Source organism: Heterodontus francisci, chromosome 1 (genome assembly GCF_036365525.1).
Source record: "Heterodontus francisci isolate sHetFra1 chromosome 1, sHetFra1.hap1, whole genome shotgun sequence".
Classification (NCBI taxonomy): Eukaryota; Metazoa; Chordata; class Chondrichthyes; order Heterodontiformes; family Heterodontidae; genus Heterodontus; species Heterodontus francisci.
The window spans coordinates 152,119,110-152,146,964 of record NC_090371.1 but is presented as its reverse complement, the minus strand read 5'-3'; the positions used below and the strand labels follow the sequence as shown (position 1 = coordinate 152,146,964).

The 27,855-nt window shown below is 50.5% G+C and overlaps 1 protein-coding gene across 2 annotated transcripts in view; it reads right to left on the bottom strand.

Annotated features, from left to right (window-relative positions):
• sepsecs (Sep (O-phosphoserine) tRNA:Sec (selenocysteine) tRNA synthase) overlaps window positions 1-27,855 on the bottom strand; it is a 132,563-nt gene that overhangs the window by 58,572 nt on the left and 46,136 nt on the right. For both annotated transcript variants that reach the window (XM_068037315.1, XM_068037309.1), the window contains exons 5-6: window positions 9,428-9,586; window positions 4,477-4,630 (exon numbers count right to left, since the gene is read on the bottom strand). In XM_068037315.1, coding sequence (XP_067893416.1) covers window positions 4,477-4,630; window positions 9,428-9,586 — 313 coding nt within the window. The remainder of the gene's footprint in view (window positions 1-4,476; window positions 4,631-9,427; window positions 9,587-27,855) is intronic.

The following is a 27,855-nucleotide window of genomic DNA, read 5'->3' as shown; positions in this document are numbered from 1 at the left end:
GCTGGGGCCCTATTTTAAGCGCCCCAGCACCTGTTTCCTGACAACTGTCAACGAAATACTTACCTGACTACTGGCGAGTGGGGCTGCTGTCAATCTGGCAGCAAAACAGAAAGTGCTGCAGAAATCCAGCAGGTCAGGAAGCATCTGTGAAGAGAGAAGCAGAGTTAACTTGTCCAAGTTCACAGACCTGAAAGCTAACTCTGCTTCTCTCTCCACAAATGCTGCCTGACCTGCTGAGTTACCCCAGCATTTTCTGCTTTGCTGCCACATAATTACCCTGCTGTGTCCCAGTGTCCCATGAAGTTGCGATCCTCTTCTCCTACTCAAGTGTAACACTCCTTCTTGTAGGCGTGCCGCATCTGGGTGAATAATCTTAATTTTACACATTCCAGGACATGAGACTTAAATAGACCATAACAGGTATTAGAGGTTTACAGAGAACACACTGACACAAATGGGAATGCATGGGTGTCACAGCAATGTAAATATGTCTTTCACTAAACGTTCCTCACCAACATGTGTGTCCTTCTCTCTGTGTGACTGATATGTGCCAGCATGTAGCACCAATGTCACATCCCTTTGCACCGTTGGCCTTTCAGGAGAGCCAATGTATGCAATATCATTGCCATGTCACCATTACTCATGAGCGTCTCCACGGATTCAGTGACATGGACATTGGCTCAGTCAGCTGCTGCCTCTAATGGTTTACACAGGGATGTTGCAGATGTGGACTGGTCCACAGCAGGTCAGCGAGGGTGATGTGTGGCTTGCAGAGCTCATGTCGGTTCCTATGGAGCAGAGAGCCTTTGTCTGATAAGCCACTGCCGTACATCCGTAGCTCACTGCTAGCCCTGCATGCAGAGTCTGGGTGCCATCTGCCCTCCCGTGCGTCTTTCACGTTGTAGGTCCTCAGCGTCCTCATAGTCGGAGGAGAAATCCTGTTGACGTCTCTCCTCATCATGCCAAGCCCGGCCCCTATTCGGTGTGTAGTTGTGCAGAGCAGCAAAGAAAGGAGCTGGCCTTTTCGGCCCATAGTACAGGGCATCACCCCATCCATACAGGCATTGGAGGTGCTCTTTCAGCATGCAGATCTCCTGCTCAATTGTGGCTCATGTAGCTCAGTAGCTGGCGTTGTATCTCTCCTCTGCAGCAGTGCTGAAGTCTCTCACTGGGGTCGGGAGCCATGTCTGCAAAGGATATCCCTTATCTACAAGAAGCCACCCCTCCATCTGAGCCAGTTCAGTGAACAGCGGTGGCAGCCGGGACTGGCGCAAGACCCAGGTGTCACGGCAGCTGCCTGAGAAGCAGTCACACATTCGCTGCAAGCATCTGCGGTGATCACATACCAGCTTCACCTAGATTGAGAGGGCTCCTTTAATGGTGACGTCTGCAGGTGGTAGCCTGGCAGTAGGCCTGATGGCCACGAGTGCAGTCTATGAACATTACAACCTATGGTTCTCCGGCAATGGTGCCAGAACCACTGGCCCTCTGATCCCAGCTGTGAGAGTCTGTCCTGAAGCGGACATCCTCACTGGTCCTCTGGTGCAGGGCATTGGTGACCTCCCTGATGCAGCGGTACAGTGCTGACTGTGTGACCCTACAAAGGTCTCTGGTGGCCCCCTAACAGGCTGCAGAGGCGTCAGGCTTGAGAACCGCTGCCACTATGAGGAACAAAAGCATGGGATGTCCACCGGAGCCCATGGGCTGCAGGTCATCCTTGAGCAAGGCACAGAGATGTGTCACCACCCTCTCTATATGTGCAATCTCCTCTGACAACTGATGGCATATCACATAGGGCCTGTAGATGCACGGCAAACGTAATGGCGAGCTCCCCTTGGGGACTGCTGCTCACGACCGGGGACCTCAACGTGGATCACACTCACCTGTTGGTATTGCCTCTGGTGCATACGGATCCTCACGTGCAGAGGATCACACAGTGTAGGATGAGCCATACCTATTTCCATGTGATAAATAAAGTTGAACCCTGCGTGTATTCGGAGGTTCATAACAGGGCATGGATTGGAGTTGACGGGTACATCAGCTGCTTTCCTGGATCAACTATGTGGCGTGCCATGGCATTGCCCGTCTTGGTCAACACTCAGAGTGGCACAACATGACCACATCAAGATCCTACCATCTGAATCAATTGCCCCCACTATCCATATGACCTTAATGCTCCTGCCCTTTCTGGCACCCTCCCCACACACAGGGTGCCTAGTGTGCCATTGCCCCCTCACAAACACAGAGCGTACAGTGTTAACGGAGGGTTGGTAGATGGTACCTCCCTTCATGCCAGCAGAGCTTTCCCTCCAGTGATCCCAGACCCCCTCCCTTTCAGAATGCAGAGTGAGACCCCTGAATATTCCCCCTCCCTCCTCCCTTTAGGAATACAGAGTTAGACCCCTGCATATCCCCCCTCCCTCCTCCCTTCCAGAATGCAGAGTTAGACGCCGAATATCCCCCCATCCCTCCTAGAATACAAAGTTAGACCCATGTGTATCCCCCCCTCCCTTCCGTAATGCAGGGTGAGACCCCTAAATAACAAACTTACCTTCGCTGGCGACAACTTCTGCCTCTGAGGACCCACCAGCTTTTCAGCTCGTGAACGGGACAGCACGTGACTTGAAAAATCCGGAAGTGTGAGTGGAGAGGTGGTGGGCTGCATAATCAGCAACGGTAAGTACTCTTTACCATATGTTAATTGTGGTGCCGCTGCCATGTGGCAGGGGGGCTGCACCAGGGTCCCGCCACAGCCGGTAATATGCGGCGGGCGCTTCTCGACGTTGCAGGTCAAGGTGGGTCTCTCCCTGCAGCATTTTACCGGCCCCCGCGCCGCGGCCTGCAGAGTCCAAGGGCCGGTAAAATTCAGCCCCTTGTATCCAGCAATATTTAGTATCCAGTCCAGCCCTTTTTGGAGCCAGGTCTCCGTTATCACTACATCATCAGATTTCCACGTGGCGATCTGCACTTGCAGCTCACCAACCTTATTTACCACACTCGGCGCATTCATGCATGCACAGTAAACCTCATTTAACCATTATTGCACTCCTTCTTACACTGACCCCACCTATTGCCTTACTATTTCCTACTCGAGGCTAACTGTTTCTCCCAATTCTCTGTGCACCTTGGTTTTTCTTTCTAATATTACCTCCTGGTTCTCACACCCCTGCCAAACCTTCCCCAATAGCATTAGCAAATCGCCCCATAAGAACATTTGTTCCAGTTCTGTTGAGGTACAACCCATCCAGCCTGTACAGGTCACATTTCCCCAGAACCGATGCAAATGTCCAAGGAATCTGAAGCCATCCCTCCTGCACCATCTTTCCATCCATGCATTCATCTACTTTATCCTCCTATTTCTATACTCACTTGCATGTGGCACTGGGAGTAATCTGGAGATTACTACCTTTAAGCTGCTGCTTGCTAGTTTATTTCCTAGTTCCCTAAACTCTGCCTGCAGGACCTCTTCCCTTTTACTACCTATGTCGTTGGTATCGATATGGACCACGACTGATGTTTTCCCCCTCCCCCTTCAGAGTGCTCCTTGACCCTGGCATGAGGGAGGCAATATACCAGCCTGGATCATGTCTGTGGCCAGAGAAACGCCTGGCTGTTCCCCCAACTATTAGAATCCCATTTCAATATTGTTTTTCTAATCTTCCTGCTGCCCCCCTGTTTAGCTGAGCCAGCCATGGTGCCGTGGACTCAACTCTGGCTGCACACCGCAGAAGAACCATCACGCTCACCAGTATTCAAAACGGAATACTGGTTGTTGAGCGAGATGTACTCAGAGGACTCCAGCACTACCTGCCTGGTCCTTCTTGACTGCCTGGCGGTCACCAATTCCCTCTCTGCCTGCATACCATTAAGCTGTGGTAGGTCAGGACACGACATCCTGGAATTTCTACATGGAGCCAGATGCGCACTCCACCTGTATGAGCTGCTCTGCCATGCCTCTATTTATTAGACTATTAAATTTACGGCTTAAATAAATAAAGACTCACCAGCTACTCACCAATCAGCTGCTTTTCCTTTGCTGACATCACTTTATTATATTAACTTGCCAGCAGTTCTTGGGGCAAGATCTCGTCCATTAAAGGAGACGGCATCCCCGACAGTAGGCAGTTAATTGTGTGCCCGCTGCTGAATTTGGCCGGGGATTGACCAATGTACGAGGTAGGGTCACCCCCTGCTTTCCGGCCCATCGTCGGGACTACTGTGGCCGAAATAAAATTCAGCCCAAAGGAAAATAAATCAATGTCACTCCCCATCCATCTTTCACACCACATGCGCAATGTTTTATGAGGGTGTGTATGCAGATTGTATTCTACAAATCAATTTTTTTTTTTAAATTACAAACACCACCATGCCAGTAGTCGTAAACAGGTTAGCTCCTTTCATCTAGCAGCATGGGTTAAGTTGCAAGAAACATATGGTGCAGTTAACAAATCAGAAGCAAGCAGGGAGATAATTTACCTGTCGGGAGCCCTTGGGGCAAAGCAGGAGGTCGTGGAATGAACACAAAGGACATTTTCTGCCCCAAGCTGTTGGATCTTGCTCTCAATAGTCTGCAGATCTGTGCGTAATTCATCCCCCTCAAGCAGATTCTCAATCACTACAGGTTCAAAACCTGACCCAAAAATAAATGCAAGTGTGGAAATGAATCAGTTCAATTATAAAACACTAAGGAACATTTTACATCTCATGTTGACATGATGATCTCACAAAAATTCAGTTTTCCAGTTTGCAAATTATAAATGAAAAAATGTCTATGTATTGATAAGAAGCAGTGAAAATCATTTTGTCACACTATTACAGAAAAAAAACCACAGACATACAAATTCCATTATAAACTGAAATGTCAGCCTAGGGGAGAATATCAATCATACCTCTCCATTTTAGTGCTATGTTACAGAACAGGTTTACTACTTTAGAGGTGGTTCATTTTATCACTGTACATTTTGCACTGCTGTTGAGGGTTTGGATATCCTGTACAATGTGCAAATATCTAATCATGCTTGGACTATATATTGACACCATATTTAACCTCTGTTTACATTAACAGAACTTATGCACTAACAACATCAGTTGATAAGAGATTGTATTTTAATGGTGAAAGCTTTGCATGTTAAAGAGTAAATTTTTGGAGTCTCTGCTCCAAGTGCAGAGTCCTGCTTGATAAGAATATGGATTGCAGATTGGGGCTCAGAGATCTATGCAGCCAGTTTGTAGCTGTCTTGGTTTTCTCGATAAGACTGGGAGCATTGTGAATTGGGCCAGCAGACCTTTGCGCTTGATTCTCTGATCCACCCTCCAGGCTCCGTTCTGGCAGCAGGTTCAACAATATATATCCGTTAAATTTAATAGCTGGTTCCTCCCTCGACATAGGTGAATGCAGCACAGGATGTGATTCTAAGCCCTACAAACCAGAAAGTCCCAGGTTTGATTTTTAGTTGTGCTGAGTTAGATACTCAGTAAAACTGCAACTGGTCTCAGCATATTGGAAGTATGGACCAGATTTCTATACAATGATGTTGCTGGAAAATACAAGTGTTTGGATGTTGGGTAAAATATGTGCGTAAGTATTGTTCCACTAGAAACACATGTGGGGTCATTTTAAACAAATATGCCATGTGAGATGAGATGAGCTGAGGCAGGGGCAGAGTTGGGCAGTCTTGGTGATGGAGTAGATATTCTTTCAAGGGATGTGAGCGTTGCTGGCAAGGCCGGCATTTATTGTCCATCCCTAACTGCCCTCGAGAAGGTGGTGGTGAGCTGCCTTCTTGAACCGCTGCAGTTCGTGCGGTGTAGGTACACCCACAGTGCTGACAGGTAGGGAGTTCCAAGATTTTGATCCAGTGACGATGAAGGAAGGACAATATACTTCCAAGTCTGGATGCCCTGTGATTTGGAGGGGAACTTGCAGATGATGGTGTTCCCATGCACCTGCTGTCCCTGTCCTTCTAGGAATTAACTAGCCCTGGATCATCAGGCCCTTACCCAGCCATCGCTGTCAATGGAGCAGATATGTGGCCAGAAGCACAACTCGGGTTCAAATATGACATCAAGGTTGCTAACAACTTGGTTCAGCCTCAGACAGTTGCCAGGGACAGCGATGAAGTCAGTGGTTAGGGAACTGAGTTTCTGAGGGGGAACCAAAGAATATGGCTTTGATTTTCCCGATATTAAGCTGGAGAAAATTTCTGTTCCTCCAGTACTGGAGGTTGGACAGTGTGATAGATCAGAGAGAGTGGAGGGATCGAGAAAGGTGGTGATGAGATACAGCTGGATGTTATCAGCGTCCATATATATATGCCATCATATTTTTGGATGATTTCACCATGTTGAAGCATGAATACCATGCTATAGATTCAGTCTCCCCCACATCTGGTGAACTCCTGAATTCAGTTGTAGTACAGGAAGAGACCAAGTGTCCCTATGTAAAGTGGATATAAAAAAAAACCAGATGAAGAGCCTCTACTAGGCCACTCTAATGCACTGCTGTAGAAAGCTTAAAGCTATAATAATGACATCCTGGGAACATTGAGAAATAGGAGCGTTTTTCGAGAAAAAAAATCTAGGAGAGGAGAAAGTACAAGGTATGCCCCTATGGGTGGGTAAGCAACCTCAACAAAGTTTTTTTTTTATTCATTCATGGGATGTGGGCTTCGCTGGCTATGCCAGCATTTATTGCCTATCCCTAATTGCCCTGGAGGTGGTGGTGGCGAGCTGCCTTCTTGAACCGCTCCAGTCCATGTGGGGTAGGTACACCCACAGTGCTGTTAGGATGGTGTGTGACCTGAAGGGGAACTTGCAGGTGGTGGTGTTCCCATGCTTTTGCTGCCCTTGTCCTTCTCGTTGGTAGAGGGTGCAGGTTTGGAAGGTGCAGTCTAAGGAGCCTTGGTGCTTCGCTACAGTGCATCTTGTAGATGGTACACACTGCTGCCACTGTGTGTTGGTGGTGGAGGGAATGAATGTTTGTGGATGGGGTACCAATCAAGCAGGCTGCTTTGTCCTGGATGGTGTTGAGCTTCTTGAGTGTTGTTGGAGCTGCACCCATCCAGGCAAGGGAAGAGTATGCCATCACACTCCTGACTTGTGCCTTGTAGATGGTGGACAGGCTTTGGGGAGTCAGGAGATGAGTTACTCGCTGCAGGATTCCTAGCCTCTGACCTGCTCTTGCAGCCATGGTATTTATATGGCTACTCCAGTTCAGTTTCTGGTCAAGGGTAGCCCCTCGGATGTTGATAGTGGGGGATTCAGCGATGGTAATGCCATTGAATGTCAAGGGGAGATGGTTAGATTCTCTCAGAGTCATAGAGAGATACAGCACGGAAACAGGCCCTTTGGCCCACTGAGTCCGCGCCAACCATCAACCACCCATTTATACTAATCCTACATTAATCCCATTTCCCACTCACATCCCCACCTTCCCTCAATTCTCCTACCACCTACCTACAAATAGGGGCAATTTTTACAATGGCCAATTTACCTATTAACCCGCAAGTCTTTGGCATGTGGGAGGAAACCGCAGCACCCGGAGGAAACCCACGCGATCACAGGGAGAACTTGCAAACTCCACACAGACAGTACCCAGAACCGAACCTGGGTCGCTGGAGCTGTGTGGCTGCAGTGCTAACCACTACGCCACTGTACCTGGCACTTGTGTGGCACGAATGTTACTTGCCACTTATCAGCCCAAGCTTGGATATTGTCCAAGTCTTGCTGCATTTCTACACGGACTGCTTCAGTATCTGAGGGGTCGCGAATGATGTTGAACATTGTGCAATCATCAGCGAACATTCCCACTTCTGACCTTATGATTGAAGGAAGGTCATTGATGAAGCAGCTGAAGATGGTTGGGTCTAGGACACTACCCTGAGGAACTCCTGCTGTGATGTCCTGAAGCTCAGATGATTGACCTCCAACAACCACAACTATCTTCCTTTCCGTTAGGTATGACTCCAGCCAGCAGAGGGTTTTCCCCCTGCTTCCCATTGACTACAGTTTTGCTAGGGCTCCTTGATGCCATACTCGGTCAAATGCTGCCTTGATGTCAAGGGCAGTCACTCTCACCTCACCTCTGGAGTTCAGCTCTTTTGTCCATGTTTGAACCAAGGCTGTGTTGAGGTCAGGAGCTGAGTGGCTCTGGCGGAACCCAAACTGAGTATCACTGAGCAGGTTATTGCTAAGCAAGTGCTGCTTGATGGCACTGTTGATGACACCTTCCATCACTTTACTGATGATTGAGAGTCGACTGATGGGGCGGTAATTGGCCAGGTTGGACTTGTCCTGCTTTTTGTTTACAGGACATACCCGGGCAATTTTCCACATTGCCGGGTAGATGCCAGTGTTGTAGCTTTACTGGAACAGCTTGGCTCGGGATGCAGCAAGTTCTGGAGCACAGGTCTTCAGTACTATTGCTGGAATATTGTCAGGGCCCATAGCCTTTGCAGTATCCAGTGCCTTCAATCATTTGGTGATATCACGCAGGGTGAATTGAATTGGCTGAAGTCTGGCATCTGTGATGCTGGGAACTTCAGGAAGAGGCTGAGATGGATCATCAACTCGGTACTTCTGGCTGAAGATTGTTGCAAATGCTTCTGCCTTATCTTTCGCACTGATGTGCTGGGCTCCCCCATCATTGAGGATGGGGATATTTGTGGAGCCACCTCCTCCAGTTAGTTGTTTAATTGTCCACCACCATTCACGGCTGGTTGTGGCAGGACTGCAGAGCTTAGATCTGATCCGTTGGTTACGGGATCGCTTAGCTCTGTCTATCGCATGCTGCTAACTCAGTTTGGCACGCAGATAAACCTGTGTTGTAGCTTCACCAGGTTGACATCTCATTTTTAGGTATGCCTGGTACTGTTCCTGGCATGCCCTCCTGCACTCTTCATTGAACCAGGGTTGGTCCCCTGGCTTGATGGTAATGATAGAGTGGGGGATATGCCGGGCCATGAGGTTACACATTGTGGTTGAGTACAATTCTGCTGCTGCTGATAGCCCACAGCGCCTTATGGATGCCCAGTTTTGCATTGCTATATCTGTTCGAAAACTATCCCATTTAGCACGGTGATTGTGCCACACGACACAATGGAGGGTATCCTCAATTTGAAGGTGGGCCTTCGTCTCCACAAGGACTGTGCGGTGGTCACTCCTACCAATACTGTCATGGACAGATGCATTGGCGGCAGGAAGATTGGTGAGGGCGAGATCAAGTATGTTTTTCCCTCTTGTTGGTTCCCTCACCACTTGCCGTATACCCAGTCTAGCAGTAGTAAGTAAGAAGTGAGAAGTAAAATAGTACCAGACTATAAATTATCAGAGAACTAGAGAATAGAACAGTCAAAACAGGAAATCCATGACAGGAGGGGCTGAAGTTTATGTTCTGTAACCACAATACCATAATATTATAATTTTGTACCTGCTGTGATCATGGATTTGAAGCATGATTTTTGATCAATCCTTGGCCATATGATAAACTTTGCTTTAGGTCTCCTGTGTCGCAGTGCAAGAAAGCAAAGGGTCAGGCTCATTCCTGTTGCCATTGGAACCACAAAGCAGCTAGAAACAGTTCTAACACCTGGTAATACAACAGGCTCACTGTCAGCATTTGCTGGAGTGCAGATTGTCAACAAAGTCAAACAATATCCACATATTTGATGGCCATGAAGGATATGATATAATAATCTAATTTAATTACATTGCTATTTTGTCCAAGAATGCCAGTTACAATTGTGCCCAGTATTGAAATGTGGACAGTGTGCAAAAGACTAATCTATTAAAGAAAAGGAAGTGCCCAAACTGCAGAATCACAAGAGGGAAAGTAAATAGCGAGAATCTGCACCAGTAAGGATTAAGCTGAAGAGCCCTATTCTGAGTAATTAATATTGAAGCCAAATATACATCACCTGGAAAAAGGAAAGGTATAGATAGGGCAGATAAGCAGATGAGTTACCTGTCTAACATTTTTATGTTAATCTAATGAGCAATAAAGGAATCCCTGGACTTCTGAATTAATCAATTCATTATATTCACAGAATGTCTTTTTAGATCACCAATTACCTGACCTCTCGCCCAAGCATCCATACTTACTCCCCATCTTGTTTCCAAATACCTACACACTGCTTCGGTTGAGTAATTCAGCATCTCAGCAACAGATAGACTCCTCTCTATCATGCTGTGAAACAAAACTCATGTACAATACCACTTCACTTCAGATCATGCTATTTAATTACAATCGTCCACGAGATGCGCTGTCAGCAAAAAAAGTACAACGAGTCAGTCCTTCTCCAGGTCCACATATTATAAAGAATGGGTTGGAGCATATATTAAGGATGGACATATTTTGGAATTTAGAAAATGGATATACTGGATGTAGAAGCTGTCTCTTGTTATTATAATGCGATTAGAACATGATCGTCAGATATGTGTTACTGCTTCACAACACAGAATCATAGAATAGTACGGTACAGGAGGAGGTAATTTGGCCCATCGTGTACGCGCCAGCTCTTTCGAAGAGCAATCCAGTTAGTCCCACTCCCCAATCCCCTGTAATATTTTTTCCTTCAGGGATTTATCCAATTTGCTTTGAAGGCTGCTAACGAATCTGTATCCACCCCATCAAGCAGTGCATTCCAAATCCTAACCACTCGTTGCATAAAAAAGATTTGCCTCACATCATCTCTGGTTCTTTTGCTAATCATCTTAAATCTGTGCCCTCTTCAGCCATTGGAAACACTTGATTTTTATTTTGGATCAAGTATCTAAAAAAAAACTTGCTTTCACAGCCACATCTCTTTCCTCAGCAACAGACTCTGGCTCAGACTTATTCCAACTGAAATTTCATCCTTAAAGTTTCAGATCCACCCATGATTACAAGTGTCTCCAAGATACTAGCATTCATCAAACCATTGCTTTTGCTGCATCCTGAGATCCAAGTTCAATACCATGTACTGCCACATGAACAGTCTCGACGTCTCTTGTCAGTAGCACGGACTCACTTCTATCTCAAAGCTGTCCTGGGCCACAGTTCCATTTCATCCTCTGCTTTTAACAAAAAACTTATTTTTCTTCCTTTCAGGTGTGAAAGATCGCAAGCTTCAATAACTGTTAGATGCCAACACCTCTCCAGATCCTTCATCCCTTTCACTTTCCTGTGACCCCACCCTTCTTCCAGTCTCACCCCTTGCCATGTTTTCACAATCCGCTCTGACCTTCCCCTCACTGATCCCAAACCATCAGTCCTCAGCAAAGGCCACAGTTTCATCCCCTTGAATTGAGAGCAGGAAATGGCACTGATCCCAGTCATCAATGTACTGGAAAGAGAGGTGAGGGAAGGGACTAGAGTTGAATTTAAAATTAGGTGTGAAACTGGGCTCTTCTTCTACTGGCTTCATCGCTACATACACTTCCTTATCCAGGAGACTTCCTCCCACACTATGAACTCTTTCTCCTGTCTTCAGAATTCTCATTCCACTTGAACCCCTCACTCTGGCCGCTTACCCTCTCGAGATCTTTTCAACAAAAAGCACCCACGAGTCATCAATCATCTCAATTTCTCTGCTCCTCTCACTCACTCTAACCTACCTCCCTCCAAACCTGCAGCTCTCCATTCTCTCAGGTCCAACCAAACATGGTCATTAAACCTACTGACAATAGTGGCATTGCTGTTAATTGGCAAACCGAACTCCACACCAGCAGAGGCTGAACCCCAACTCTGTCACCTCCTCCTACCTCCCCCTGGACCATGACCCATCAGTAATCATCAAGCCATTATTTTTAGCATTGTCACTGACCTCATCTGCTCTGGAGATCTTCCCTCCATAGCCTCCAACCTCATAGGCCCCCAAACCCGCCGAGCCCTCTTCTACCTCCTTCCCAAGATCCACAAACAGGACTGTCCTGGTAGACCCATCATTTCAGCCTGTTCCTGCCCCAATAAACTAATCTCTTCCTATCTCAATTCTACTTTTCCTCTCCTTGCCCAGTTTCTTCCCACCTACATCCACAACTCTTCTGATGCCCTCTTCCACTTTAACAGCTTCCAGTTTCCTGGCCTTAATGGTCTCCTCTCACCATGGATGTTCAATCTCTCTGCACCTCCATCCCCAGTAGGACGGCCTGAGGGCTTTCCACTTTTTCCTTGAACAGAGGCAAAACCAGTCTCCAGTCCCCTACTCTGCCTGGCTGAAACTGTTCTTACATTGAACAACTTCTCCTTTGACTCCATTTCCTCCAAATAAAAGGTGTCACTATGGGAATCTGCATGATTGTCAGTCAATGCCCATCTTTTCATAGGATATGTGAAACGTTCTTTGGTTTAGCATATCTTCCTGGCTTTTGAGCTCTTTGCCTCTCTTTATAAAGCCAGGATACCATATGGCTAATTATTGCTTTGTTAACCTACTCTAGCCTGCATTACTACAATGACTACACTTCAAAAGTACTTAACTGGCTCTAAAGCACTTTGAGATGTCTAGTGGTCGTGAAAAGCACTAAATAAATGCGAGTCTTTCATTTTTCTTTTAGCCAAATTGATAATCTGTATCTGAAACCTAATTTAATGCTCTAGGCATAATCCATAAACAATTAGTGCTGCCCTAACAATATTTAGGTACAATAAGCAAAGATTTTTAGGAAAAGAAAAATCCATTAGACCAAACAAACCTAGGCCAAAAAAACTTATCCTTTTTATGTAGATTAACCCACTTACCCTTGTCACCCTTGCACAAATTAACACAAGAAACAGCAGCAGCAGTAGACCATATGGCCCATTGAGCCTGCTCTGCCATTCAATACGATCATTGCTGATCTTCGGATTCAATTCCACTTACCATATCCCTCGATTTCCTGAGACACCAAAAATCTGTATATCCCAGCCTTAAATGTATTCAATGATGGAGCATCCCTCTTGGGTACTGAATTCCAAAGATTTACAACTCTTTGAATCAAGTGATTTCTCCTCATCTCAGTCTTAAATGATCATCCCCTTATCCTGAGACTGTGCCCCTGTGTTTTAGATTCCCAGCACAGAACTCTGCTCAGTGGAAGCATGTTTCAGAAATTCAGTGCTGGCTTGAATGTTGTACACACTGTCTCCATCACATGCTCCAGTCAAGAGAAACTCCATACTGAGACTACTAGATCACTGAATTTATTCTGACATCATTTATCTCTCCTGATAACCACTGAACTACCTCTTGAAAGCCCACATACGGACACCATGGGAGAAGCTGATTACATTCAGCCGTGAGCCATCATGTGGAAAAAAAAGAGTCATAGAGTTATACAGCAGAGAAACAGGCCCTTCGGCCCATCGTGTCTGTGCCAGCCATCAAGCATCTAACTATTCTAATCCCATTTTCCAGCACTTGGCCCATAGCCTTATATGCTACGGTGTTTCAAGTGTTCATCTAAATACTTCTTAAATGTTGTGAGGGTTCCTGCCTCTACCACCCCTTCAGGCAGTGTGTTCCAGACTCCAACCACCCTCTGAGCGAAAACATTTTTCCTCAAATCCCCTCTAAACCTCCTGCCCCTTACCTTAAATCGATACAATCTGGTTACTGACTCCTCCGCTAAGGGAAAATGTTTCTTCCCATCTATCCAATCTATGCCCCTTATAATTTTGTATACCTCAATCAGGTCCCTCCTCAGCCTCCTCTGCTCTAAGGAAAACAACACAAGCCTATCCAGTCTCTTCTCATAGCTGAAATGCTCCAGCCCAGGCAACACCCTGATGAATCTCCTGTGCACCCTCTCCAGTGCAATCACATCCTTCCTATATTGTGGCGACCAGAACTGTACACAGTACTCCAGCTGTGGGATGAGGTGTACTGAGCAGTGGCTGAGGCTCGTGGTGCAGTTGGTTGGATATGGCATTTGAAGATGCATTCACTGTCCTTGACAACTTGTGTAAGGTTGTTGAACTTTTTGTGACACTGCATCCAGGTCTTTGGGGCTTGACTCCTGGCATTGACTGTCACGACTATCTGGTCCGACCACGTTTTGCAAAGTTTGCCTCGCCTCCTTTCCACATCCTCCACCAAGGCGACCAGTTCAGTCATCGAGAAACTTGGAGCGTGCTCTCTTCCCTTGCGCCATAATTCCCTTTAAGAGGTGTAGGCCATCTTTAAGCAGTACAATCTGGCTTTAAGTGATTTTCACCTCACACAAACTTGGGTCACTGCCAAGGTAACAGCCACTTAACAGTCTTTTTTTTTTAATTCATTCATGGGACGTGGGCTTCACTGGCCAGGCCAGCATTTATTGCCCATCCCTAATTGCCCTCGAGAAGGTGGTGGTGAGCTGCCTTCTTGAATCGTTGCAGCCCACGTGAGGTAGGCACACCCACAGTGCTGGTAGGAAGGGAGTTCCAGGATTTTGACCCAGTGACAGTGAAGGAACAGCGATATAGTTCCAAGTCAGGATGGTGTGTGACTTGGAGGGTAACTTGCAGGTGGTGGTATTCCAATGCATCTGCTGCCCTTGTCCTTCCAGGCGGTAGAGGTTGCGGATTTGGAAGGTGCTGTCTAAGGATCCTTGGTGCGTTGCTGCAGTGTATCTTGTAGATGGTACACACTGCTGCCACTGTGCATTGGTGGTGAAGGGAGTGAATGTTTGTGGATGGTGTGCCAATCAAGCAGGCTGCTTTGTCCAGGTTGGTGTCGAGCTTGAGTGTTGTTGGAGCTGCACCCATCCAGGCAAGTGGAGAGTATTCCATCACACTCCTGACTTGTGCCTTGTAGATGGTGGGCAATCACTGGGGAGTCAGGAGGTGAGTTACTCACCGCAGGATTCCTAGCCTCTGACTTGCACTTGTAGCACGGTATTTATAAGGCTACAGTTCTGAAGAAGGGTCACTGACCTGAAACGTTAACTCTGCTTCTCTCTCCACAGATGCTGCCAGACCTGCTGAGTATTTCCAGCGTTTCTTGTTTTTATTTTATATTATTTATATGGCTACTCCAGTTCAGTTTCTGGTCAATGGTAGCCCCTAGGATGTTGATAGGGGATTCAGCGATGATAATGCTGTTGAATGTCAAGGGGAGATGGTTAGATTCTCTCTTGTTGGAGATAGTCATTGCCTGGCACTTGTATGGCACGTATGTTACTTGCCACATATTAGCCCAAGCCTGGATATTGTCCTGGTCTTGGTGCATTTCTACACGGACTGCTTCAGTATCTGAGGAGTTGCGAATGGTGCTGAACATTGTACAATCATCAGCGAGCATCCCCACTTCTGATCTTGATTGAAGGAAAGTCATTAATGAAGCAGATGAAGGTTGGGCCGAGGACGCTACCCTGAGGAACTCCTGCAGTGATGTCCTGGAGCTCAGGTGACTGACCTCCAACAACCACAACCATCTTCCTTTGCGTTAGATGTGACTCCAACCAGCAGAGAGTTTCCCCCCGATTCTCAATGACTTCAGTTTTGCTAGGGCTCCTTGATGCTATACTCGGTCAAATGCTGCCTTGATGTCAAGGGCAGTCACTCTCACCTCACCTCTTGAGTTCAGCTCTTTTGTCCATGTTTGAACCAAGGCTGTAATAAGGTCAAGAGCCAAGTGGCCCTGGCGGAACCCAAACTGAGCGTCACTGAGCAGGTCATTGCCAAGCATGTGATGGCACTGTTGATGACACCTTCCATCACATTACTGATGATTGAGAGTAGACTGATGGGGCGGTAATTGGCCACGTTGGACTTGTCCTGCTTTTCGTATACAGAACATATCTGGCCAATTTTGCACATTGCCGGGTAGATGCCAGGGTTGTAGCTTACTGGAACAGCTTGGTTAGGGGCGCAGCAAGTTTTGGAGCACAGGTCTTCAGTACTATTGCCGGAATATTGTCAGGGCCCATAGCCTTTGCAGTATCCAGTACCTTCAGTCGTTTCTTGATATCATGTGCAGTGAATTGAATTGGCTGAAGTCTGTCATTTGTGATGCTGGGGGCTTCAGGAGGAGGCTGAGATGGACCATCAACTCGACACTTCTGGCTGAAGATTGTTGCAAATGCTTCAGCCTCATCATTTGCACTGATGTGCTGGGCTCCCCCACCATTGAGGATGGGGATATTTGTGGAGCCACCTCCTCCAGTTAGTTGTTTAATTGTCCACCACCATTCACGGCTGGATGTGGCAGGACTGCAGAACTTAGATCTGATCCGTTGGTTATGGGATCACTTAGCTCTGTCTATCGCATGCTGCTTACGTAGTTTGGCATGCAAGTAGTCCTGTGTTGTTGCTTCATCAGGTTGACACCTCATTTTGAGATATGCCTGTTGCTGCTCCTGGCATTCCCTCCTGCACTCTTCCTTGAACCAGGGTTGCTCTCCTGGCTTAATGGCAATCGTAGAGTGGGGGATATGCTGGGCCATGAGGTTACAGATTGTGGTTGAGTACAATTCCGTTGCTGCTGATGGCCCATAGCACCTTATGGATGCCCAGTTTTGCATTGCTACATCTGTTCGAAATCTATCCCAATAAACGCAGTGGTAGTGCCACACAACACGTTGGAGGGTCTCCTAAATGTGAAGGCGGGACTTCGTCTCCACAAAGACTGTGCAGTGGTCACCCCTATCAATATTGTCATGGACAGATGCATGTGCGGCAAGCAGATTGGTGAGGACGAGGTCAAGTATGTTTTTCCCTCTTGTTGATTCCCTCACCACAAGCAGCATACCTAGACTAGCAGCTATGTCCTTTAGTACTCAGCTAGCTCGGTCAGCAGTGGTGCTACCAAGCCACTCTTGGTGATGGACATTGAAGTCCCCCACCCAGAGTACATTCCGCACCCTTGCCACCCTCAGTACTTCCTCCAAGTGGTGTTCAACATGGAGGAGTATTGACTCATCAGCTGAGGGAGGGCGGTAGGTGGTAATCAGCAGGACGTTTCTTGCCCATGTTTGACCTAATGCCATGAGACGTCATGGGGTCCGGAGTCGATGTTGAGGACTCCCAGGGCAACTCCCTCCCGAATGTATACCACTGTGCCGCCACCTCTGCTGGGTCTGTCCTGCTGGTGGGACTGGACATACCCGGGTATGGTGATCGCTGGTGTCTGGGACATTATAAGATATGATTCCATGAGTATGACTATGTCAGGCTGCTACTTGACTAGTCTGTGGGACAGCTCTCTCAACTTTTGCACAAGCTCCCAGATGTTAGTAAGGAGGACTTTACAGGGTCGACGGGGCTGGGTTTGCCACTGTCGCTTCCAGTGCCTCGGTCGAGGCTGGGTGGTACATCCAGTTGCATTCTTTTTTATCGACTTCGTAGTGGTTAGATACAACTGAATGGCTTGCTCGGCCATTTCAGAGGGCATGTAAGAGTGAACCACATTGACAGTTTAGTGTTGGCTATACACAGCAATCATGCAAATTAGCAAACAGCACAAAGTTTGCGTGATGTCTGCATCAGAAGCAACAGGCGCAGGTTCACAAGGTTGATTCCAGGATAAAGGGGTTGCATTATGAGGAAAGTTTGCGTGAGTTGGGCCTATACTCAATGGAGTTTAGAAGAATGAAACACATAAGATTCTGAGGTGTATTGACAGGATTGATGCTGAAAGGATGTTTCCACTTGTGGGGGAATCCAGAACTAGGGGGCATAGTTTCAGAATAAGGGGTCGCCCATTTAAGATGGAGATGAGGAAGTTTCTTCTCTCAGAGGGTGGTGAATCTTTGGAACTCTCTACCCCAGAGAGCAGTGGAGGGTGAGTCATTGAATATATACAAGGCTGAGATAGATGGATTATGGGGAACAGGCAGGAAAGTGGAGCTGAGGTCAAGATCAAATCAGCCATGAAATTATTGAATGGTGAAGCAGGTTCAAGTAGCATATGGTCTATCCCTACTCCTATTTCTTATGTTCTTACGTAAGGCTTGCTGGTAACTGGGCCTCGGTCCTCATCTGCATAAAACCACTGCGCTGTGGACACCAAGCGGCTGTCTTGATGCAGATCCCAGTCAGGGCTGTAGGAAAATTGGTCAGCTCCAACACCAAGCTGGGTCACAGGTTGGTCCTGAGAGGAGGTGAGCTCAGTCAGTAGTGGTCCATGGTATTGTTATGCAGCCAGAAATAGCACTTGAACTTTGGGTGGTGAGGTATTTTGGGAAGAAAAATGTGAGGGAATATAAACTAAATGGTAAAACTTTAAAAGGTTTATAGGAGTAGAAAGTCTTAGGGGTTCAGAAAAATAAACCTTGAAAAATTGGGCAGGCAAATTAATAAAGTTGTAAAAATAAAAGCATATGGGATCCTTAGTAAACAGTAGCAGAGAATACAAAAACCAAGAAATGATGTTAAATCTATACAAATCATTGGTTAGGCCACAGTTAGAATACTGCGTGCAGTTTTGGGCACGCTACTTTAAGAAGAATATCAAAGTCACAGACAGGGTGTAGACAAGATTTACTGAAATGATACCAGAGATGAGAAGCTTTTGTTAAGAGAGGCGACTGCAGAAGTTGAGACATTTGTCATTAAATCAGAGAAAATCTGGTTGAGATCTTCAGAATTATGACGGATTTTGATAAACTAAATAGGGAAAAATTATTGCCACTACTTAGTGAGTGTTCAGAGGGCATCAATTTAAGATCATAATTGAAAGAAAGAATGAATCGAAAGTTTTGCAGATTTTTAATTTTCTTTTACAGTTGGAAGATTGTTAAGATGTGAAATGCCCTACAAGAACACTGGCGGAAGCAGAATCTATAAAGGCTTTTAAATGTGAGGTGTATAAATATCTGAAAACAAAGAACTGAAAAGGATATGGGGAAAGAATGGGGTGGGGGGGGGGGGGTGGGAAGTAGGACAATGGGAACAGCTCATTCAGAATGCCCGCATAGGCCCAATGGGTGAAAAATCCTTGTTTTACAATATAAAATGCTAATATTATTAAGTTCCAATCAATGTACCCTCTAATTTTTTTTTTTGCAGTGCGTGGGCCCTTTAAATTTTTTTTGTGCAGTCACACATGTGCAGTAACTTAAAGGGGCCAACTTGTGTGCGGCCTTCGCGGGAACTTTCAGGTTGCCACGCTGTCGTGTGGCCGCGCAGCTTAGCAGAAACACTGATTCTAATCATAGAATCAGAGAATGATACAGCACAGGAGGCCATCTGACCCATCGTGCATGTGCCGAATCAACTATCTTTGGGAATAAAGGAGAAACTTTGAATGACTTTCCTTCAGATGATTAATTATGTGTGGTGGATTTCATAAAGCAAACTGTACGTGGTCAATGGAAGGCACAGAATTGATGGGCCAAATTATCATTTCTCATTCCAAGTTTTATGTTACTTTCTGAACAATAAGCCTCACGCTCTTTCAGTTGCTAAGGTAAATTACTGACTTAGGAGCCATATTAGGAACATTACCATCCGATTAGTGGTTGAGTGCTGTGTACTTGTGATAATTTAATAAGATTGCAGATCTTCCAAGTTTCATCTGTTCAGTGAGACTGACTAATTGCCGTGAAAAAACTCACTGTTTCTGTACATACATCAGTTTTTATATATATATAATAGCTATTAATAACTAAAACACAGCAAACTATCGCACTGCAAAAGCTGTTCATTTCAGTGGATTATAATATCTCAGATTTTCACAACCCCAGAAAATTCTTACTGCTGAAAGTTTCAAATTTGGCAAGTAACATACAGAAGGGCTCATTTGATGGCTGTGCCTGGACTCAATATCCACCCAACTCTATGAGTGGTGCACTATTACTGCAACATATACTATTTCCGGAGCACACTTCAACAAGTCACCAAAGTTACTTCAACAGCACCTTCCTATCCACAGCCTCTACCACTGAGAAGGACAAGACCAGCAATGTTGTGGGAACACCACCCCTTTGAAGTCACGCACCAGCCAGACTGATGTTTCATCATGACTGGTTAAGTATCCTGGAACCCCCTACTTAGCACCAGCGTGGGAGCACCATCACAAGGGCTGCGGCGGTTCAAACAGAAGGCTCTCTACCACCTTCTCAGGATCAGCAATAAATCGAGATGAGCAACAAATGCAGCCTCACCAAAGCCACCCAAATCCTGGAGCAAATAAAACAAAATTAAAAACTGAAAGGTTAACCTGTTACATATTTTCGAACAGAACTGCTTTTTGATTTGTAAAATATGAGAAATATGTTAATGTGTGTGAAAACTGTTCTTGTTACAATGATAACTGGATCATCCTTCACATGACACAATACCAATTTACACAACTTCCTCAATGTACATTTCCTTCTGAGAGACTGGCTTTGAAATTCGTTCAGGTAATGTTATGAGGATAGCCACAAAGGAAACAACCACCCTCGGTGTTTATAAAATTTTCCTACATCATTACTTGAAAATTGATGGAGACTGAGTTTGAACAATTCAACTTGTTGGATTATTATTCCTCCCACTCTTCAAATCATTTTACTGCTTTCCATTTAAGTCCTCAATATCAAACAGTCACAACAATTACAACTGGCAGATACAGTCTATTTATAGTCCTCTGCCAATACCACAGAAAAGTGTACGTGATTAGCACTCCTTTATCCTGTCCTATGTCCTGTTTTCCACAAATCACCAAGGCAGAGCTCAGAAATTCATTGCATGGAACACTGTTGCAGGAGACAAATGCAAATCCGAACACTTCCTGGCAAAGCACATCAGTGTGACAAAATCAAAATGCTTCAAGGCCAATTTTCCAAGGGCCCACAGAAATGAGTCCAATACGCAGGCAGCACACTGGAACAGCGCTAAGCCTGGCATAGTGGCACAGTGGTTAGCACCGCAGCCTCACAGCTCCAGGGACCCGGGTTCGATTCCGGGTACTGCCTGTGTGGAGTTTGCAAGTTCTCCCTGTGTCTGCGTGGGTTTTCTCCGGGTGCTCCGGTTTCCTCCCACAAGCCAAAAGACTTGCAGGTTGATAGGTAAATTGGCCATTATAAATTGTCACTAGTATAGGTAGGTGGTAGGGAAATGTAGGGACAGGTGGGGATGTTTGGTAGGAATATGCGATTAGTGTAGGATTAGTATAAATGGGTGGTTGATGTTCGGCACAGACTCGGTGGGCCGAAGGGCCTGTTTCAGTGCTGTATCTCTAATCTAATCTAATCTATCCCTTCTCTGCACACTGATTTGCCATCATCAGCGGGTGCTGAGGCCTCCCTCCCCTTGGGTAGCATCACAGGGAGATCAAAGAGCTGCCGCAGACCTCAGTCTGTGGCTGCTTAGAGGCGCTGGGGGATCTTGGAAGTTTTGGAAGAAGCTGTGGAAGAAACAACAAAGCTTGGACTTAGTGTGGAAACTTAGAACCAGCAGTCGAATGCTGTGGAGTGCCTCTGATGTTCTTTCACCGGGAGACCACTTCTAAATTAGCAGTCCCAAGGAGGATGATTTTGGAGTAGGACTTCAAAAAAATAAGTGCAATCTATTAGCACATGGTTAGGAAGGCAGTTCACCTAAAAGAAGGCAACTGAGCAAAAACTCTGTCACTCAGACACGAAAGGAAGGTCTTGGAATACAGGGCATGGCAGGAGAAAACAGAGACATAAACAGCAGCAGCACTGTGACAAGGTAACAGACATGGCGGATGGAGAAAATGCAGTAAATGTATTGTACATGGACTTTCAGAAAGCCTTCACAAGGTACTACACAAAAGAATACTGGAAAAGATTAAGGGATAATGAACTAGGGGAAGGGTAGCAAATTGGATTAGAAAATGGTTAGAAGGGAGGAGCCACAGAGTAGGAGCTAAGGGCAGTTTCTCAGAGTGGGTGGTGGTCTCCTTCAGGATTCTGTTCTTGTACACAGTGAATAGATAAAATCCATCAATGACTTAGATATAGGGTTAGAGTGAGTGGTGTTCAGATTTGCAGACAGTACTAAAATAGGAGGAATAGTAAATTATTCTGAGGACCAAAGAAAGCTGCAATAAGATGGTGAAATGGGTAAAAGGTAGCAATTGGAATTCAATGTTAGCAAATGTGAGGTGCCACATTTCAGTGTAAAAAAAAAATCATACTTTGGGGGTTGACTGGGTGATATGGAAGAATGGAAGGATTTAGGGGTTTGGGTTCATAAGACTTTAAAAACAGCACCTAAATGGATGAGGCCATTAAAAAGAGTAGATGGAACATTAGGTTTCTTGACAAGTGGTATAGAATATTAAAGAGCTGGGAAGGGGTGGGGTGGGGTGGGGGTTAGAAAGAGATCTGGTGGAGGGGGAGAGCTTGGAAGCTGGTGGAGGGGGGAACGGGGGGGGGGGGGGAAAACGGGGAGATGGGAAGGGAGGAGGCTGGGGGCGGAGCGAGCAGGGAAGCTGCGGGAGGGGGGGGCGAGAAGGGGGGAACGGGGGCGAGAAGGGGGAAGGGGGGGCGAGAAGGGGGGAACGGGGGCGAGAAGGGGGAAGGGGGAAGGGGGAAGGGGGAAGGGGGAAGGGGGAAGGGGGAAGGGGGAAGGGGGAAGGGGGAAGGGGGAAGGGGGGGCGAGAAGGGGGAAGGGGGGGCGAGAAGGGGGAAGGGGGGGCGAGAAGGGGGAAGGGGGGGCGAGAAGGGGGAAGGGGGGGCGAGAAGGGGGAAGGGGGGGCGAGAAGGGGGAAGGGGGGGCGAGAAGGGGGAAGGGGGGGCGAGAAGGGGGAAGGGGGGGCGAGAAGGGGGAAGGGGGGGCGAGAAGGGGGAAGGGGGGGCGAGAAGGGGGAAGGGGGGGCGAGAAGGGGGAAGGGGGGGCGAGAAGGGGGAAGGGGGGGCGAGAAGGGGGAAGGGGGGGCGAGAAGGGGGAAGGGGGGCGAGAAGGGGGAAGGGGGGGCGAGAAGGGGGAAGGGGGGGCGAGAAGGGGGAAGGGGGGGCGAGAAGGGGGAAGGGGGGGCGAGAAGGGGGAAGGGGGGGCGAGAAGGGGGAAGGGGGGGCGAGAAGGGGGAAGGGGGGGCGAGAAGGGGGAAGGGGGGGCGAGAAGGGGGAAGGGGGGGCGAGAAGGGGGAAGGGGGGGCGAGAAGGGGGAAGGGGGGGCGAGAAGGGGGAAGGGGGGGCGAGAAGGGGGAAGGGGGGGCGAGAAGGGGGAAGGGGGGGCGAGAAGGGGGAAGGGGGGGCGAGAAGGGGGAAGGGGGGGCGAGAAGGGGGAAGGGGGGGCGAGAAGGGGGAAGGGGGGGCGAGAAGGGGGAAGGGGGGGCGAGAAGGGGGAAGGGGGGGCGAGAAGGGGGAAGGGGGGGCGAGAAGGGGGAAGGGGGGGGCGAGAAGGGGGAAGGGGGGGCGAGAAGGGGGAAGGGGGGGCGAGAAGGGGGAAGGGGGGGCGAGAAGGGGGAAGGGGGGGCGAGAAGGGGGAAGGGGGGGCGAGAAGGGGGAAGGGGGGGCGAGAAGGGGGAAGGGGGGGCGAGAAGGGGGAAGGGGGGGCGAGAAGGGGGAAGGGGGGGCGAGAAGGGGGAAGGGGGGGCGAGAAGGGGGAAGGGGGGGCGAGAAGGGGGAAGGGGGGGCGAGAAGGGGGAAGGGGGGGCGAGAAGGGGGAAGGGGGGGCGAGAAGGGGGAAGGGGGGGCGAGAAGGGGGAAGGGGGGGCGAGAAGGGGGAAGGGGGGGCGAGAAGGGGGAAGGGGGGGCGAGAAGGGGGAAGGGGGGGCGAGAAGGGGGAAGGGGGGGCGAGAAGGGGGAAGGGGGGGCGAGAAGGGGGAAGGGGGGGCGCGAAGGGGGAAGGGGGGGCGAGAAGGGGGAAGGGGGGCGCGAAGGGGGAAGGGGGGGCGCGAAGGGGGAAGGGGGGGCGCGAAGGGGGAAGGGGGGGCGCGAAGGGGGAAGGGGGGGCGCGAAGGGGGAAGGGGGGGCGCGAAGGGGGAAGGGGGGGCGCGAAGGGGGAAGGGGGGGCGCGAAGGGGGAAGGGGGGGCGCGAAGGGGGAAGGGGGGGCGCGAAGGGGGAAGGGGGGGCGCGAAGGGGGAAGGGGGGGCGCGAAGGGGGAAGGGGGGGCGCGAAGGGGGAAGGGGGGGCGCGAAGGGGGAAGGGGGGGCGCGAAGGGGGAAGGGGGGGCGCGAAGGGGGAAGGGGGGGCGCGAAGGGGGAAGGGGGGGCGCGAAGGGGGAAGGGGGGGCGCGAAGGGGGAAGGGGGGGCGCGAAGGGGGAAGGGGGGGCGCGAAGGGGGAAGGGGGGGCGCGAAGGGGGAAGGGGGGGCGAGAAGGGGGAAGGGGGGGCGAGAAGGGGGAAGGGGGGGCGAGAAGGGGGAAGGGGGGGCGAGAAGGGGGAAGGGGGGGCGAGAAGGGGGAAGGGGGGGCGAGAAGGGGGAAGGGGGGGCGAGAAGGGGGAAGGGGGGGCGAGAAGGGGGAAGGGGGGGCGAGAAGGGGGAAGGGGGGGCGAGAAGGGGGAAGGGGGGGCGAGAAGGGGGAAGGGGGGGCGAGAAGGGGGAAGGGGGGGCGAGAAGGGGGAAGGGGGGGCGAGAAGGGGGAAGGGGGGGCGAGAAGGGGGAAGGGGGGGCGAGAAGGGGGAAGGGGGGGGCGAGAAGGGGGAAGGGGGGGCGAGAAGGGGGAAGGGGGGGCGAGAAGGGGGAAGGGGGGGCGAGAAGGGGGAAGGGGGGGCGAGAAGGGGGAAGGGGGGGCGAGAAGGGGGAAGGGGGGGCGAGAAGGGGGAAGGGGGGGCGAGAAGGGGGAAGGGGGGGCGAGAAGGGGGAAGGGGGGGCGAGAAGGGGGAAGGGGGGGCGAGAAGGGGGAAGGGGGGGCGAGAAGGGGGAAGGGGGGGCGAGAAGGGGGAAGGGGGGGCGAGAAGGGGGAAGGGGGGGCGAGAAGGGGGAAGGGGGGGCGAGAAGGGGGAAGGGGGGGCGAGAAGGGGGAAGGGGGGGCGAGAAGGGGGAAGGGGGGGCGAGAAGGGGGAAGGGGGGGCGAGAAGGGGGAAGGGGGGGCGAGAAGGGGGAAGGGGGGGCGAGAAGGGGGAAGGGGGGGCGAGAAGGGGGAAGGGGGGGCGAGAAGGGGGAAGGGGGGGCGAGAAGGGGGAAGGGGGGGCGAGAAGGGGGAAGGGGGGGCGAGAAGGGGGAAGGGGGGGCGAGAAGGGGGAAGGGGGGGCGAGAAGGGGGAAGGGGGGGCGAGAAGGGGGAAGGGGGGGCGAGAAGGGGGAAGGGGGGGCGAGAAGGGGGAAGGGGGGGCGAGAAGGGGGAAGGGGGGGCGAGAAGGGGGAAGGGGGGGCGAGAAGGGGGAAGGGGGGGCGAGAAGGGGGAAGGGGGGGCGAGAAGGGGGAAGGGGGGGCGAGAAGGGGGAAGGGGGGGCGAGAAGGGGGAAGGGGGGGCGAGAAGGGGGAAGGGGGGGCGAGAAGGGGGAAGGGGGGGCGAGAAGGGGGAAGGGGGGGCGAGAAGGGGGAAGGGGGGGCGAGAAGGGGGAAGGGGGGGCGAGAAGGGGGAAGGGGGGGCGAGAAGGGGGAAGGGGGGGCGAGAAGGGGGAAGGGGGGGCGAGAAGGGGGAAGGGGGGGCGAGAAGGGGGAAGGGGGGGCGAGAAGGGGGAAGGGGGGGCGAGAAGGGGGAAGGGGGGGCGAGAAGGGGGAAGGGGGGGCGAGAAGGGGGAAGGGGGGGCGAGAAGGGGGAAGGGGGGGCGAGAAGGGGGAAGGGGGGGCGAGAAGGGGGAAGGGGGGGCGAGAAGGGGGAAGGGGGGGCGAGAAGGGGGAAGGGGGGGCGAGAAGGGGGAAGGGGGGGCGAGAAGGGGGAAGGGGGGGCGAGAAGGGGGAAGGGGGGGCGAGAAGGGGGAAGGGGGGGCGAGAAGGGGGAAGGGGGGGCGAGAAGGGGGAAGGGGGGGCGAGAAGGGGGAAGGGGGGGCGAGAAGGGGGAAGGGGGGGCGAGAAGGGGGAAGGGGGGGCGAGAAGGGGGAAGGGGGGGCGAGAAGGGGGAAGGGGGGGCGAGAAGGGGGAAGGGGGGGCGAGAAGGGGGAAGGGGGGGCGAGAAGGGGGAAGGGGGGGCGAGAAGGGGGAAGGGGGGGCGAGAAGGGGGAAGGGGGGGCGAGAAGGGGGAAGGGGGGGCGAGAAGGGGGAAGGGGGGGCGAGAAGGGGGAAGGGGGGGCGAGAAGGGGGAAGGGGGGGCGAGAAGGGGGAAGGGGGGGCGAGAAGGGGGAAGGGGGGGCGAGAAGGGGGAAGGGGGGGCGAGAAGGGGGAAGGGGGGGCGAGAAGGGGGAAGGGGGGGCGAGAAGGGGGAAGGGGGGGCGAGAAGGGGGAAGGGGGGGCGAGAAGGGGGAAGGGGGGGCGAGAAGGGGGAAGGGGGGGCGAGAAGGGGGAAGGGGGGGCGAGAAGGGGGAAGGGGGGGCGAGAAGGGGGAAGGGGGGGCGAGAAGGGGGAAGGGGGGGCGAGAAGGGGGAAGGGGGGGCGAGAAGGGGGAAGGGGGGGCGAGAAGGGGGAAGGGGGGGCGAGAAGGGGGAAGGGGGTCGAGAAGGGGGAAGGGGGTCGAGAAGGGGGAAGGGGGGGCGAGAAGGGGGAAGGGGAAGGGGGAAGGGGGGGAAGGGGAAGGGGGAAGGGGGGGCGAGAAGGGGGAAGGGGGGGCGAGAAGGGGGAAGGGGGGGCCAGAAAGGGGAAGGGGGGGCCAGAAAGGGGAAGGGGGGGCCAGAAAGGGGAAGGGAGAGGGGCCAGAAAGGGGAGGGGTAAAAGAAGGGGCAGCTGGGCAGGTAAGAGGGGGCAGCGGGGGGGGGGGGGAAAGAGAAGGGGGAACTGGGGTGGAGGATGCAGAAACGGGTAGGGCAGAAATGGGAGTAGGTTGAAGGGGAGTGAATGGCAGAAGGGAAATGGGGGTGGGGAAGTGGGGAAATGAGGGAGAAGAGGCGGCTTGAGAGATGTATCCTGGATGCTTGGAAAACTAACTAACTGTGTCTGCAGTATCATCTAAATATATGGGCTGGATCTGGATGCTGCTTGCAAAGGCTGCAATGGTTCAAAGAGAATGTCCATCACCACATTCTGTGAGCAACTGAGAATGGGCAAAATTTGCAGCATTACCAGTGTGACTCACATTCAAGAACAAATATTTTAAAAACAGATTGTTACAACCTTTCGATGAAATAGGAAAGGAAACCGTGCTGCTAAAGTGAACATAGAAGATTGCAGTAACTGCAATATGCACTCTGATACATCTTGGTTCCCAGTCCATGTTCATTAGATGTTGAGAGTTAGCCGAAGAGATAAAGACCCAAACGCTTCAAGTAAGACCATATTTCTTGAAAACATCAGACCTTGATCTTTTAGCTCATGTGCATAGTTTGTGAATTGCTGCAAGTCTGTCAGGAAAATATTGTTGCTCAGGGTTGCTTTAAGAAACTGAAGCATGGCTCAAGAGCTTTAGAGAGATGAAAACAAAAACAACTTCTAAATTCCCACGAAATTGGTGTTGCAACAGAAATTTCTGCCTTGGACAAAGAGAATGATATGAATGACTAAAGCCTATGCTTTAATAAATCAGTATGTGCGGAAACTATGTGCTGATGGGATAGGATACTCATAAGTGAGAGTATCATCTCCTACAGTGGTCTTACAAGAATGCCTTGACTGGGGTGCTGCATTCTCAACTTTCCATAAGATTAAGCAGATTTACACATACGCTGGCATTTAAAAAACTGGAGAATAAACATTGGCACTGGGTAGCGCATTGTCCTCTCACTTCAGGGACCTGGAGACACATTCAGCACAGTTAGGATACATCATCCTAGTGTTCGGCTGCAAAGGACCACAGCAAAAAAAAAACAAGCACCCAGTGTACATGGACTCATACTGCAAAACTACCACAATTCAGCACAAACTGACAGTTTATTGATGGTCTCCCTTATTAAGGTCAGAAGAAATGACAGGTACAAGAAGTGGAATGGCACAGCAGGGGAGCACTTTTCCAAGACTGCAGTTTAGGTGCATTGTTGGGGCAGAATGGTAGAA